Below are 13,119 nucleotides of genomic sequence, written 5' to 3'. Positions count from 1 at the left end.
CGCTTTGCAGCGAGTCCAGCCCTTTCCTGTGTGCAGATCCCTCCCAGGTTTTGCCTGCCTCTTCCCTTGCTCCCCATCCGCCGCCGGCTGGCCTTGACCGGGCAGGCAGAGTCCCCGTGGGTGCGGAGGTGCTGTGGGAGGAGAGGGGACACCCCGGTCGCGATCATGGTGTCCACCACGTGGGTTCCTCTGCCCTTCCTGCCCACCCTGCTCTGCTGCTCGGCCGCCAGCCTCCTGCTGCTGGTGCGGTGGCGACGGCGAAGGGGGCTCTGGAAGAAGGTGAAGGAGGCTCGGCAGAGGCACGATCGGGGCTTGGCACGGATGGAGAAAGTTGCGCTGGGCTTTCGGAAGCAGGTGGGTGCAATAATCTTCATCGGGGGAGGCTGCAGAGGGGCAAACCACCTCCGCCCACCCTGCATAAGTTCACCGGCTGGCCTGAAGTGGTCCTTTTCCCATGAGCATGCAGGGGGTGGTGGACATGGAGCCCCTCTCACGGGCAGTGGGTTTGTGGCTTTGCCAGTGGGCAATTGCTGGGCAGGTGGGAGGCCGGGCTGTTTTCGTGGAGCTTGCAGTGGTGTTGGAGATTTGCCCGGGGGTGAAATTGGGTCCTGGCTTATTTTTGAGGGCTTGCCTCCTAATTAGGGGGATTTTCCTCCTAAAACCTGTGTGTCCCTGCACCCCCTAGAAATGCAGGTGCCCCCTTCAGTGGAAACCCCCCTGGGGAGTGCAGCAGAAAAGGGGAGGAAAAGCTTTATGGGGTTGCATGGGGCTCTCCAAGCAGAGGGGGGCGATGGGCAGCAGAGCAGGTGTCAGCAAGAAGTAACTCAATGCAAGAGGAGAAAAACTCCTGCCTGTCATTTGAGTGCTGTTAGTGCTCCCCGGCCTCTTCCGCCTCGGTAAAATGCTCCGCCTGGCTAATAAGGAGGTGGCAGGAAGAGGCGAGAGGGAATATATTGCAGGCAGAGACCAAAGTGCAGCTGCACAGCCCGACAGCTGTGCCTGCAGGGCAGGGGTGATGCTGCGGAGGCAGGGAGCTGCTCCTGTCCAGCTGGGTTGTCCTCAAATCCAGCTTGTGTGTGCTGCTTCTCTTGGGCAGGCTGCGGTCCTGTCAAACCGCCCAACCGATGGTATGAGCACACTTGCTTGGGCTCGGAGCCCAGCTTGAGGAATGAGGTTTGCCGCTTTCTCAAAATATTCAGAAGGCAGCAGGAAACTTTCTGCTGCCTCAAAAATGACCCCTGTGCTCCGAGCCGAGGTGCTCCCTAGGCTGCTGTGTTGATGCCAGGAGAAGAGCTGGCGCCAGGGCCGATTTCATTCCTGGCTGGAGCAGCATCTACAAACAGGGCCAGCACTCATGCCTTTCAGCAGGGAAAACTGCGTTGAGCAGAGCCCCCCTGTCTGAACAAGGTTTTGTGAAGATTTCCTCCTGAACAGCAGGTGTGGGGTAAGAGCAGTCTGCTGGGAGTTCACAAACTTTGGATTTGTACTAACTCTGCGGGTTTTCTCCCATACTCACCAGGAGCAGGGCTGCAGTCTTGAGGCAGGCATTGGACTAGGATCATTTGGCCCCTGAATGGCAAATATTTTTAGGATGAGCACGAAGGGGAGAGGCGGAGCCCTTGGCCCATCAGCCGAAGCAGGGGTGAGTCATTCCCTGTCCAACCTTTCCCGTAGCATCCCTCCGTGGACACGGTCTCCATCCTCTCTCTACCCTTGCCGGAGCTCACCAGGAAACTCCGCGATGGCTCTCTCTCTCCGGAGCACGTCTTCTACGCCTACGTGGGCAAGGTGAGGAGCATGGGCAGCATCTAGCTGGAGCTGGCACTGGCTCTGCTGGGAGAAGCCCAGTGGGGGGTACTGCCTCGTTTAGACACTGCTGAGCTGCCACTGCCTGCCAGGTAGCACGGGCTCCTTCAGCATGTTTCTGCAAGCTCAGGAGATCTGGATGTCTGGCTGCTACAGCTCTGGTCTTGGCTTGGAGAAAAGGGGGGCAGCAAGCACAGCATCTGGAAGCCCTTATGTATTTGGGGGCAGGTATAAGCTATACCTTTTAAGCTATACTTATTAAGTTGCTGGATGCTGGTATGTCTCCCCTCCCCTCCATGTCTAAGTAGGTTGAAAAACCTCAAAGACTCAGTGTTTGGTTTCATTCTCTAATTTTGCCAAAATGCCTCAATCCCTCCTGGGTTTGCACTTTGTGTGTTATTATTTTATGCAACAGCAGAAGCCCAATCAGGGGAACAGCCTTTTGCATCCTGCCAGGCTGAGTGTCCATCGAGGCACATCCATTTGTACCAGCCAATGCTATCGTACCCCTGCATATAGAAAGCATTTTGGTGTTAAAACATCATGTAAAGAGGTGCAAAGGGCTGCTCTGATATAAAACTGCCTGAATGAGGAGGTGGGCAAAGGGGAAGAGGCAGATGCCCTCTTCAAAACAGTGGTTGTGAAACAGTGTGGGCTGCGCCTCACCCCTGGGCTTTGCCTGTTTCCCCCAGGCCCTCCAAATCACCAGGGAGACCAACTGCATCACAGACTACCTGCAGGAAAGCGAGACCCAGCTCCAGCGAGACGCACAGCCAGGGCAGCCAGGTTTGCTCTACGGGGTGCCCGTCAGCATCAAGGACTCCATCAACTGCCAGGTACCGCCAGCATCACGTGTCCCGAGGTCCCCACGATTTCGGGTTTCGCGGTAGGAGGAGGTTCGACCTCCAAGTCTGGCTGCACCACAGCACTTGCTGTAGCGGACGCAGGGTGCCCCTGCCCTGCTAGGTGGTGGGATTTGCTGCCCATCTCCTGCACGAGCGAACAGAGAAGGCTGATCAGATTTATTACAAATGCACTGTGTGTGTGTGCTGGATGGGGGCGTCCTCACCAGCTGCTCATGAACTGCTGGTTGCAGGTCAATACTCCGGTTTATTTAGGTATTTCCTCTTCTCCAGAACATCCTGTCAGTCCACGGCAGGGTGGTGTAGGGCGGGTCCCATGTGCGGCTCGGCCGGTAGTGCAGTTCCTGAGCACCATCCTTCCCACGACAGCTGTGCCAGAGCCCTGTGACCTCTTCCCTGAGCAGAGAAAGGGGAGGAAACGGGAGGTCAGCCAGGGAGTGAGCAAAGCGACTTTGAAAGCAGCTTTCCGGCACTTACCATTTCCCCTGGGGACCTCAGTCTCTCTGTCCATGTGACATCCCTATACACACCAGGGGAACCAGTAGTGGAGGTGCCTGCACATACCTCTATAAATAACACAATGTATTTAAGCAGGTGCTTTTGGGTGCCTAAAAGGCCTTCTGCATTTACATTAAAAACCACACCACTGAGGAAAACTGCAGACCTCCGTTTGGAAACCTCTTCGTCCTCTGTTCCCAGGGCTACGACTCCACGATAGGGTTTGTAAGTAACATCAATAATCCTGTGGCAGAGGACAGCGTGCTGGTGCAGGTGCTGAAGAGGCAGGGGGCAATTCCCTTCGTGAAAACCAACGTCCCTCAGTCCCTCATCAGGTGGGTGGAGAGCCGCCTGCCCTCTGCTCCCTTCCCTCGCGGTGGTGGGATTCCTCACTCCCCGGTCTCACGTGACGGTTTCTATCAATTATAGGCTAATTCTCACTTCACCCTTCTTTTTAAATGATGATACCTATTCCCCCTCCCTAGTCTTTCTAAGTTTTAAAGCTACTCAGAATGAAAATTAATTATAATTCCAAATGAAATAAAGAAACGAAAGAGGAGAAGAAGAGAAGAGAAATCTGCCCTTCTTTCCTGTGCTGGGTGTTTCTAAACTACTTTTTATCAAACTAAACCCTCAGAGGTAGTTCTGTTATCTAGCCAATGCAAATGCACTTTTGTGGAGGGGGATGCTAGTTAGCTTCTTCTAGTTAGCTAACGACCTTCAATTATCCTGCGCGCCAAAGCTCCTGATGTGGCTGGCAAGACGACTCTCAGTGTCATTGGCATGGATGAGGTCAGGTGTGCTTTCCTGGACAGCTGCCCCACTAGCATCCACGTGTCCTGCCAAGTGAACTCTGGCAAAGCTCCTCCTTGGATGACTATTGCTCAGCCCCTGTGAACTGCCTTCTGCACTTTTGTGGCAATGACTGGCCATGTTTTTTTTTTTTTTTTTTTTTTTTTAAGAAAAAAAAAAAGAAGAAGGAAAAAAAAAGGAAAAAAAAAAGAAAATGCCACACAAAAGGGCCTGCCCCAGGGATTATCAGATTTTACAGTGGTTCCTGGGGGAGCCCAGTGTTCAAGTATCACTGCAGATTGCATTCAGCCTATTCCCAACCGGGGCTTGTGCTCTGCCATCCCTCCCACCATAGGAAGGCCCAGACCTGCACTGGGCAGGCTGCTTCAGATGGCCAGCAGCCCTCAGGACTGCCTGAATGGGGAGTCTTCTCAAGAGGTTTGAGAGGGACTTGGTCTGGGGATGACTTGGCACTAAAATTAGTTGGCAGTGAATTCAAGTTCTTGAATCACCATGAAAATGCTGGTCTTAGGAGCTTTGGGAAGCTCTCTAGGCCTAAGGGATGTCAATGTAACAGTTAATGAATTGCCTATTTATAGAGGCTTTTAAAGCCAGCCTGTGGCCTGGGTCTTCTTCATCAGCGCTCTCTTTCTCTCTCTCTAGCTATGACTGCGAGAACTTAATCTTTGGCCAGACTTTCAATCCTGTGCTCTACACCAGAACCCCCGGAGGCTCCTCCGGTGGAGAAGGGGCACTCGTAGCAGCAGGGGGGTCTGTTCTGGGCTTCGGGACAGACCTTGGAGGGAGTCTGCGTTTGCCTGCTGCCTTCTGTGGGATCTGTGCATTCAAACCCACCGGGAAAAGACTCAGGTACTGCAAGTAATGCAGCTGCACAGGTGAGACCCACCCCGCCACCCCACTGACTGTGCCAGGATGCTCCTGCTTCTCTCGGGAATGGGGCAGGGCTCGTTTCTCCCCCCTGCCCAGACGTTTCCTGGGGCCTGTACGGAGGGAGGCACCCTTCCGAAAAGAGGAACGTTCCCCCAGAACAGAGACAGGGGAGACTTTCCTGTCCCCGTGTTAAGGTGGATCATTCTTGACTGACAGGGCATAAATCTTTCCAGCCTTGACTGGGTCCCTCTCTCCTTGCCTTTCTCTCAGCCCTTCCTTGGCTGACCTCCGTGTTTGCTTAGGAAGGGCAGTGCTTTCACTAGCACTTGCTAATGCTTGAAGATTTTCCCTTCTCTGAAAACTGCTCAGCTGCTGTATGTTGTGTGTCTTTACTTTACAGCAAGAAAGGAGTCACTTCTGGTATCCCTGGGCAGAAGTCAGGTAGGAATTGATGGTTGTCTTCCAGGGAGGGGAGTGGGGCAGGGATGGGAAGGACGCTCAGCTGGCTATGGGGGACCTTCTCCAACACATTCGCAGAGGGAAGGTTCCCTTCCAGGGACTCCTTCCAAAAGCCAGCCCTATGTGGCATCACGCAGATGACTCTAGGCAGCCAAGCTGGGCATGGGAGTCTTCCTTGGGAGACTTGCTCTGCCTTGGATGTCAATAGGGACAGTTGTACAGCACCTGAGATGTGCCCTAGGAACAGGCAGGGTGTTGCACTGTAGCTGCACTCGGCTGAACTGTATAGCTATGGCCAGAAGGCCCAAGTGCCCTGGTTTTCCTGGAGCATGCACGGCTCTAGCTCAGGCTACAGGCCAGCTGGAGGACCCTTTTTCCTCTGAGCCTGTCTGGTCAGAAACTAGAAGTCTCTGGGCAAGACGTCTGGGTACACATCACTGGATGGCGACTCTGGGTCCATAGCCATTGCAGTGAGTGGGAGCAGAGTTTTGGCAAGGACACTGTGCCCCTGGGTCAGGACATGGTGCTCTCTGAGCAGGGTGGGCTGCACCCTGCCTCCCACTGCTGCAGCAAGCCATAGCCCTGTTGGTGGGAAGGGCTGTGTGTGCGTCCCCAGTCCGATTCTCAAAGAGGAACCGTTGCCAATGCCAGATTGGGTCAAAATGATACCTAGGGGCCCTGCTTTTGGAGGACATCCACTGTGCAAGCTCTGCACCCCCTTGAAAGACCCCCTGCCCCCCAACCATGAATGATCTCTCCTGGTCTCCTCCAGTGGTTGCGGCGGTGGGACCAATGGCAAAAGACGTGGAGAGCCTGGCGCTGAGTATGCGGGCGCTGCTGTGCGAGGACATGTTCAGCCTGGACAGCACGGTGCCCCCACTTCCCTTCAAGGAAGAGGTAAAGGACTCCAGAGGGGGAGGATGAGCTTGGAGAAGAGCTGCCTTTGCTTAGTCTCAGAATGCCAGTAGCTCACGGGAGCCATCCAGGACCCATTCCAGCCTGTCACATGCTGTGGGTGGGCACGTGGGTGAGAAATTTAGTGCTTTCCAGTCGTGCCCTGAGGTATTAGCATACTGCCGGCTCCCGACACCGCTGGCACCCTTCCAGCTGGAGCACTTTCTTGTTCTGCAGGTGTATTCTAGCACGCAACCGCTCCGCATAGGCTACTATGAAACTGATTTCTTCACCATGCCGAGCCCTGCCATGAGACGTGCTGTTCGGGAGACAAAGCAGCTTTTGGAGGATGCTGGTCACACGGTAGGACATTACTTTAACCCCTTGCGCAAAGATCAGGAGTGAAATGGCGAGTGCAGATTCATGCTCTCTGTCACCCACTGCAGGGTTTTAGAACAGTTCTTGTGCCTTGAGGCCTCTTTGGGAATCAGGAGCCAAGCCCATCCCGTATCTTTTGAATCATCAATTGTTGCTCAAAGGGAAAGCTGCATTTTTAGTGGGAGGGATGGTTGGGATGGGGGGACCTGGTGGCCTCACACACTGGAGGCTCTCCTGGAGGCTCATGTCAAGAAATCCTCAGTGCTGGCTGAAAGGAGCCCAGCTCAGGGTGTTGCAAGGCCAAATGGCTTCTCTCATCCAGTTGTTGTGTCTGCAGTACTGACTCCTCTTCCATTGTCCTTTCAGCTGGTGCCTTTCAAGCTCGATAACATCAACCACTTCATTTTTAACTTATGCGTCAGAGGACTGTTTGCAGATGGGGGTGCCTCATTTTTTAGGAAATTGTAAGTATAGCCTGGAACAGCTCAGCGTGATCGGTGCCTTTCGATGAAAATCCTCCCTTGGGGGGCGGGGGGTGTCTGGGTTTCTCAAACAAATGATGAATTAGATCTAGGTCTAGTTTGGTGCTAGTTAGGTGAGAAGGGGAAATAGGTCTGCTCTTTATCTGGGTGCTGGATCTGGAATAGGTAGAGCTGGGTTTGGTTCCTGACTTTGCAGAATTGTTTGGGAGTCCTGTGTGAGTTTAACCTTGCTGTGCCTCAGTTTCCCCAATTCAGGGTGTCTGAGGCCAGTGTCCAGATACGGGAAGCAGACCCATTAGAAGTGCATAGTGGCTGATACCTATTGAGAGTTACGGGGGGAGCTTACAGACAAGCATTTCAGCTGAACCTTGGGGCCGTTTGGGAGCATTACCAGCATGTGACAGATCAAAGTAAGAAGCTGATACCCTATAAATGCCCAAACAGCATGGGAATCGGGAACCCAGAGGGATGGAGAAAACTTTTCTGTCACTTGAATACACTGTTCAGGGGGTTGGCCATGCAAAAGATGATCTACTGTAATTGCTGCTCACCCTTTTCCCTTTCAGCGAAGAGGAACTGGACAGAAGCGGCATGGGGCTGCTCTTGTGGTTGTCAAGGACACCAGACTGGCTAAAAACTCTCCTGTCCTGGATTACGAAACGCTTCGTAAGATCCATTTCTTCCTAGCATAGATGGAGTCAAGCAATAGGTGGTCAATAACTTGTTTCCAATTGGAATGAGGCTTTACTGCAGGGAAGGCTTGAGGCTTTGCTTCCTGGCTGTGTATAGATACATCTCCTCTAAACCAGAGTGGTGCCATTTCTGTTCCCCCTGTACCCATTTGGGGGAAAATCCACAAGCCCTGCTCGAGCACCGAGTCAACACCTTGTATTTGTGCTAGAGCTGTCTAGGAGGACAAGGCTGTAATTAATGTAACTTCTTTTCTTTATGACTTTCTCCTTCTCAGATGCCCCGATTGTCAAGTGTTTTAAGAAGCATGAGAGTAAAGTGAGTAAGTCTAAGCCTAAGAAAAGGCATGAAGATTTGGGTTTCTCTTCTGGATTTAAAAATTAGACACCAGTGTGTTCTACATTAGGGATACTGCACAGTCATGTGCATCTGAGAACATATGAGGCAATGGTGGGAGCAAATTGAGAGCAGTTTATGCCAATACCATAGCGCCTCAGGTTTTGACAAACTGCTCTAGTACTGAGGATGGTAATAAGGACAGGGCCTTACAGCCTCTTCCTTACAAATTAGATGAAGCTTGCAGGCATGAAATACGCTGTTAGCTTCAGCACTGGTTGATGCATCCCTCAGGTTATGAAGTAGGGGCCACGTAAGACAGAATGAAAGGCAAATGCACAGGAATGGAGACCTGCCTCCTCTGCTGTGATGCCAGTGTTCAGCTGCCAGTGGAAAGAAAGCACTCTATTTCCATAGCTGAGAGGCTGTATTTTGTGCTGTGCCTCCAAGACTGTCCCTGCATCAAAATATTAGTCTGTCTCATCCAACATGGCCTTCTAGAAGAAGAGTCCCAGTCTTCAAAGAAGGCGCTTGTTCCCCTGAAGGTACTTGCATTTCTCAGCACAGAGCACTTGGCAGAAGATGCTCTGACAGTTCAGTGGGAAGGCTGAAAGGGACTGTGGCAAGCTGATAAATAGATATAAAGACTGAGATGCTTTGCTTCCTTTTCCAGCACAGTGGAAGACCTCTGGAGTCTTCACCATGAGATTGAGGTAAAGTATCACTATTTGGGGTGTTTGTTTCTTTCTCTCTTTGTCTTTTTGGGAAGAGGTGGATTCGATGGCCACCAAGATTAGGAAGTTATCAGGTCACCATCAGCCTGAGACTCTAAATGGTTTTAGGGTGAAACATGCCAGTCTAGTAGATCTTCATTCACTTGTTTGCCCCTTAAGTATAATAAAATCGGCATCTGCATCTTGCAAGCTGATGATATTTTGGTAGGGACGACTAGAGATCCCAGAGCAGAGCAGGTGCCAGTGCACCAGACAGTGTACAAATACGTGGTAAGAGCTGCTGCTTCTTTCCAGTACCACACAGTAAAGAGACCAGGTGAGCAGTGAGGGGAGGGACTGGTTTGCCTAAAGTCACCAGCAGATTAGTGGCAGAGAGGAGAACAGTGCTGGGGTCTCCCCAGGCCCATCTCCATGGATCACACTTGTTCCTGTAAGGCTACAACTTCTGCCCTGTAAAAAATGGTGTGCAGCTTTCAAAAGCAAAGGAGTCCCGTGAGCTTCTTGCCCACCCTGGCAGGTCTCGTGAATCCTGCGTGATCTCAGCTCTGTTGCTTTGCTCCAGGAAGATGGCAGGATCTGAGCCCTGCCTTCTAACAGGAAAAGCAGCAAGTAAAAGAGATGGTTTGAGGGTCTGCCTGCTTAAAGGTAGACATATGAGCAGGTTTTTCCAAGTGGAATCACACAGAAATGGCTGCATTTTCACTAGGTAGGAACATATGTCATTCCTGAACTGATTCCACTTGGATTTGCAAGGTCTAAGCACACTTAAAAATTAGGGCCACACTTAAACACATTCCTTTTCTTGAATTAATGCTTAATTTTTGATTTCTTTGCCCCTCCTGTTTTAGCAGGGATGAGTGCTTTGGTTGCAGGGAGGGCTGTAGGCTGAGCAGCAAAGCATTGCTGGATTTTTATCAGGCTCAGGCCTGATGTAGCTTGCCCCAGAACTGGTGGCTGCTCCTTGGGAAGGGCCAGGAGCCAGGCTGGGAGCCCAAGGAGAGCTTTGGGCTGGCAGCTGGGTGGCAGCACCTCTGCCCCACTGATCAGGAGTGCTTTTGCTCCTCAGGAGTCTCGCTACAAATTCATTGCCCAGTGGAAAAAGCTGAATCTGGATGTCATGCTTTGCCCCATTCTGGGCCCTGCTCTTCCTGTCGGCTACCCTGGGAAGCTTTCAGGTAGGACTGCCTGTGGATGCAGGAGTAGTCAGCCTTAATGCTTTACCTCCAGTGTCTCCCTCCTGCTGCACTTGCACCAGTCTGAATGGGAAATATTGCCCTTCACCCCTAGCTTCTCCAAGGCACTGCTCAGTGGTGGGGAGAGCTCAGCTCTTGGGGATGCTGAAGGTCCAGCCTCTTGGATGAGCCCCACAAAAACCACCCTGGTGCATGGGAGAGCCAAGGGGCAAGATTTGCTTCTCGTAGCCCCTGACTTTTCAGTGCAAATGACTTGTTAACTAGAAGTGGCTTTGGGCATTTGCCATAACTCATGTGCCACAGTAGCCTTCAGACATGGGGGGCTTTTCCCCATGATACGCTAGTGCTGTGAGCTCGCCCCTCTCCTGCAGTGGCAGTCAGTTACACCATCCTGTATAACTGCTTGGACTTCCCTGCCGGAGTGGTCCCCGTTACTACCGTGACAGATGAGGATGAGGAGGAGCTGAAGGGCTACAAAGGGCACTTCCAGGACTGGTGGGACCGGATCCTGGCAAAGGTGAGTACCACCAGGTCCCCGAGGGACGTGGGCATCCCCAGCCCATCCTGCAGACACGTTCCCTGCCCTCACCCCACTCTGTTTCTACAACAGGGCTTTCGCGGCAGCGTGGGGCTGCCCATAGCCGTCCAGTGCGTGGCATTGCCGTGGCAGGAGGAGCTGTGCCTCCGGTTCATGCGGGAAGTGGAGAAGCTCACCCAGGAGAAGCACAAACTCCTCTGAGGCCCTCATGCTCACTGAGAGCAGCATCAGAGCAGCACCCACCAGTGCTAACGGCAGCACAAGCCATCGTTTCACTAAATTAACTCACAGGACTCTTTCCCACCCATGAGGCTGCACTGATAGCTGTGATGGTTGCCTACTTTGGGGCACAAGGGGAAACTGAGGCATGCTCCACATAGGTGGAGCTTTCTCAATGATTGCCCTAATACAATCTTTTTCATTATTGAAAAGAGTCTGTTATTCTGGGGAGGGAGGTGCATTTGTGTTTTGGGTGGGAATTAAGTAATCCTCTCAACATGCTCCAGGGAAGTGCAAGAACATGATCTTGTAAATGGGGAAACTGAGGGACGGGTGCTGGTTTTGTCCGGGCTTCTCAGTTGTTCAGACTCCTGCTCATACTGCCATAGGAAAAGAGCTGCTCCCTGAGGGCTCTGCTCCACAGAAGCTGCTCCATGGGGAAGAAATTCAGTATTTTCCCCTGCTACAGATCAGCAATTGGAGATCAAAACTGCAGCCTCTGGTAAGCAGAGGGGAGCTGGGCAGTTTCCCACGGCATGGAGCTGCTGGCACCCACCTGCCAGCTGGGCAGGAGCACACAGGGGAAATGCCCAGAGTGGTTATTAGCTCCTCAGTCTGAACAAACACCTCTTGTTTTCCCCACAGTGGAGGTATAAACTTCAGCCCGCTGCATTGCACATGTAAGCAGTGTGCCAGTTCTGGGCATCCAGTGGGATGCTCAGCCTTGCATGCTCCCCACTCCGTTTGGTGGAGGGAGCCAGACCAGGTTTTCCGTCTGGGTTTTCCAGCCTCTGGCAGGAGCTGACCCCAGAGCTGGCAGTGCAGGGTTGCCGCTGCTCTAGCTTTCCCAGGGTGCCGGGGAAAGGCACTGATCCCAGCTTTGGCCGCAGAGCAGAGCAGGAATATCTCTCTTGAGCGTTCGTGGCAAATGGCCAGCCAGCACCCAGCAGGGCCTGAGGCCAGATGAATGTTTCTTCCCCTTCAGAGCTCCAAAGATTTTTCCCAAAGTGGTAATGTCACAGGCAGGCTATAACAGACCTCTAGCAGGAAAACTTTTTCTTTATTTATTTACTGTCATTAGACCCAATTCATGCAAAAGCATGGGGTCTTTTGAAGGGCTGGCTAGAGGAGTTTGTCCTACCCTGATTCTTTATCAGCAGGCATTAATGAAGGAGACAGAAAAGGATCTCGAGGCAGCCCACGACCGAATACTATGTAAAGACAAACTTCCAAAGAGCTGTCCTTTGACAGAGAGGTTTTTCCCCCAGTACAATTGCAAGGCATCGCTGCCCACCCAAAAAATGCTAGAGGGGATTGTACTCATTCTCTGTTTGCATTTTAAAGTTAAAGCTTGTAGGAGATTGTCCCAGGACAGGCAGCACCATGTGCTGTCCTCAGCTGGTGGGACACCGGCCCAAGCAACACACTCTTGAGCAGCCGAGCACTGCATTGCCCTGCTGATTTAACCAGTCTTTGCCTCTCATGGAGGTGTCAGGGTGCAAGAGTACAAGCGATGGAGATGGCCTGTGGACCTAAGCCAGGAAATGCTCTGTCTGGAGACCTTAGGCGAAGGCCTCCAATGAGCCATGACGGCTGCCAAGGAGCAACGCACCAGAAAGGGCGAAGGCTGCCATGCAGTTGCTGGGACATCAGGTGGCAAAAATGGGCCCCAGCCCAGCATGGCCAGAGGGAGGCCAGCGCATATGGTGGCACCAAAGCTGAAGGCCATCATGGAGCAATTTAGGCTCATCTAGACCAGGGCCACTAGCTCTCACCTCCCCCATAGCCAGTGGGGAGAGGTTAGGATCCCCCCTCTTAAGTAAGCTGTTTGGCTGTTTTCTCTCTTCATCCTAACTGAATGGGGATGATCCTCCTTACATTTCCCAGTCAGCAACCAATTTCTCTGCCAGGTCTTGCTGCTTCCCTGAGATCCCTCCCTGCTGGCACAGGAATAATCACATGGGATGTGTCTGTAACAGGTAAGGTAACATGATAGCAGCAGGAGCACTGGCTTTCAACCCCCAAACAAGAGGTGTCCCTCAGAGAGCAATGGTCAACGTCTCCTTTCAAGCTCTGCCACTCCTCTTCCAGGGGCAGAGCCAGTATCTGCTGACAGACCTGCATCATTGCAGGTGTATGAGGTATCTGGGCCATTCATTGCATCCAGGCAATGAGCTTCCAGAGACATCCCACACTGTCCTGTGGCTTTACAGATCCTCAAGGTCTGACAGAAGCTTGGTCTTCAGCCCATCTTTCCTGTGCTGAGTCATGTACTCCTCTGGGGCAGTCCCATGATGGGGAAAACACCATGGCAAGAGTCCACTTCTGTGGCTGGCAAGACTGTGG

At 52.5% G+C, this 13,119-nt stretch overlaps 1 protein-coding gene across 2 annotated transcripts; it reads left to right on the top strand.

The window, feature by feature from the left end:
• Positions 1-16: 16 nt before the first annotated feature.
• Positions 17-10,985, top strand: LOC112985682 (fatty-acid amide hydrolase 1-like). 2 transcript variants are annotated; one of them, XM_026104498.2, is made up of 15 exons: positions 17-354; positions 1,675-1,788; positions 2,499-2,642; positions 3,369-3,502; positions 4,623-4,829; positions 5,251-5,291; positions 6,082-6,206; positions 6,441-6,566; positions 6,948-7,045; positions 7,630-7,729; positions 8,031-8,071; positions 8,763-8,802; positions 9,890-9,998; positions 10,388-10,533; positions 10,627-10,985. In XM_026104498.2, exons 1-15 carry the CDS (start codon positions 166-168, stop codon positions 10,753-10,755), a joined length of 1,743 nt encoding a protein of 580 aa, XP_025960283.2. In that variant the 5' UTR covers positions 17-165; the 3' UTR covers positions 10,756-10,985. The 2 variants fall into 2 exon arrangements, with proteins under 2 accessions (XP_025960283.2, XP_064372238.1); XM_064516168.1 differs by lacking the exon at positions 1,675-1,788 and adding an exon at positions 1,520-1,642 and having other exon boundaries at positions 216-354.
• Positions 10,986-13,119: the final 2,134 nt, after the last annotated feature.

This window comes from Dromaius novaehollandiae, chromosome 8 (assembly GCF_036370855.1).
Source record: "Dromaius novaehollandiae isolate bDroNov1 chromosome 8, bDroNov1.hap1, whole genome shotgun sequence".
Lineage (NCBI taxonomy): Eukaryota > Metazoa > Chordata > Aves > Casuariiformes > Dromaiidae > Dromaius > Dromaius novaehollandiae.
Note: the sequence above shows the minus strand (reverse complement) of the source record. Positions and strands in the feature narration are given on the sequence as shown.

Excerpts from the sequence above, each read along its gene's own strand:
- LOC112985682 (XM_026104498.2), top strand. The coding sequence starts at position 166 with ATGGTGTCCACCACGTGGGTTCCTCTGCCCTTCCTGCCCACCCTGCTC. Across the intron at positions 6,567-6,947 it reads TGGAGGATGCTGGTCACACG|CTGGTGCCTTTCAAGCTCGA; the intron begins GTAGGACATTAC and ends TTGTCCTTTCAG. Across the intron at positions 7,730-8,030 it reads CCTGGATTACGAAACGCTTC|ATGCCCCGATTGTCAAGTGT; the intron begins GTAAGATCCATT and ends TCTCCTTCTCAG.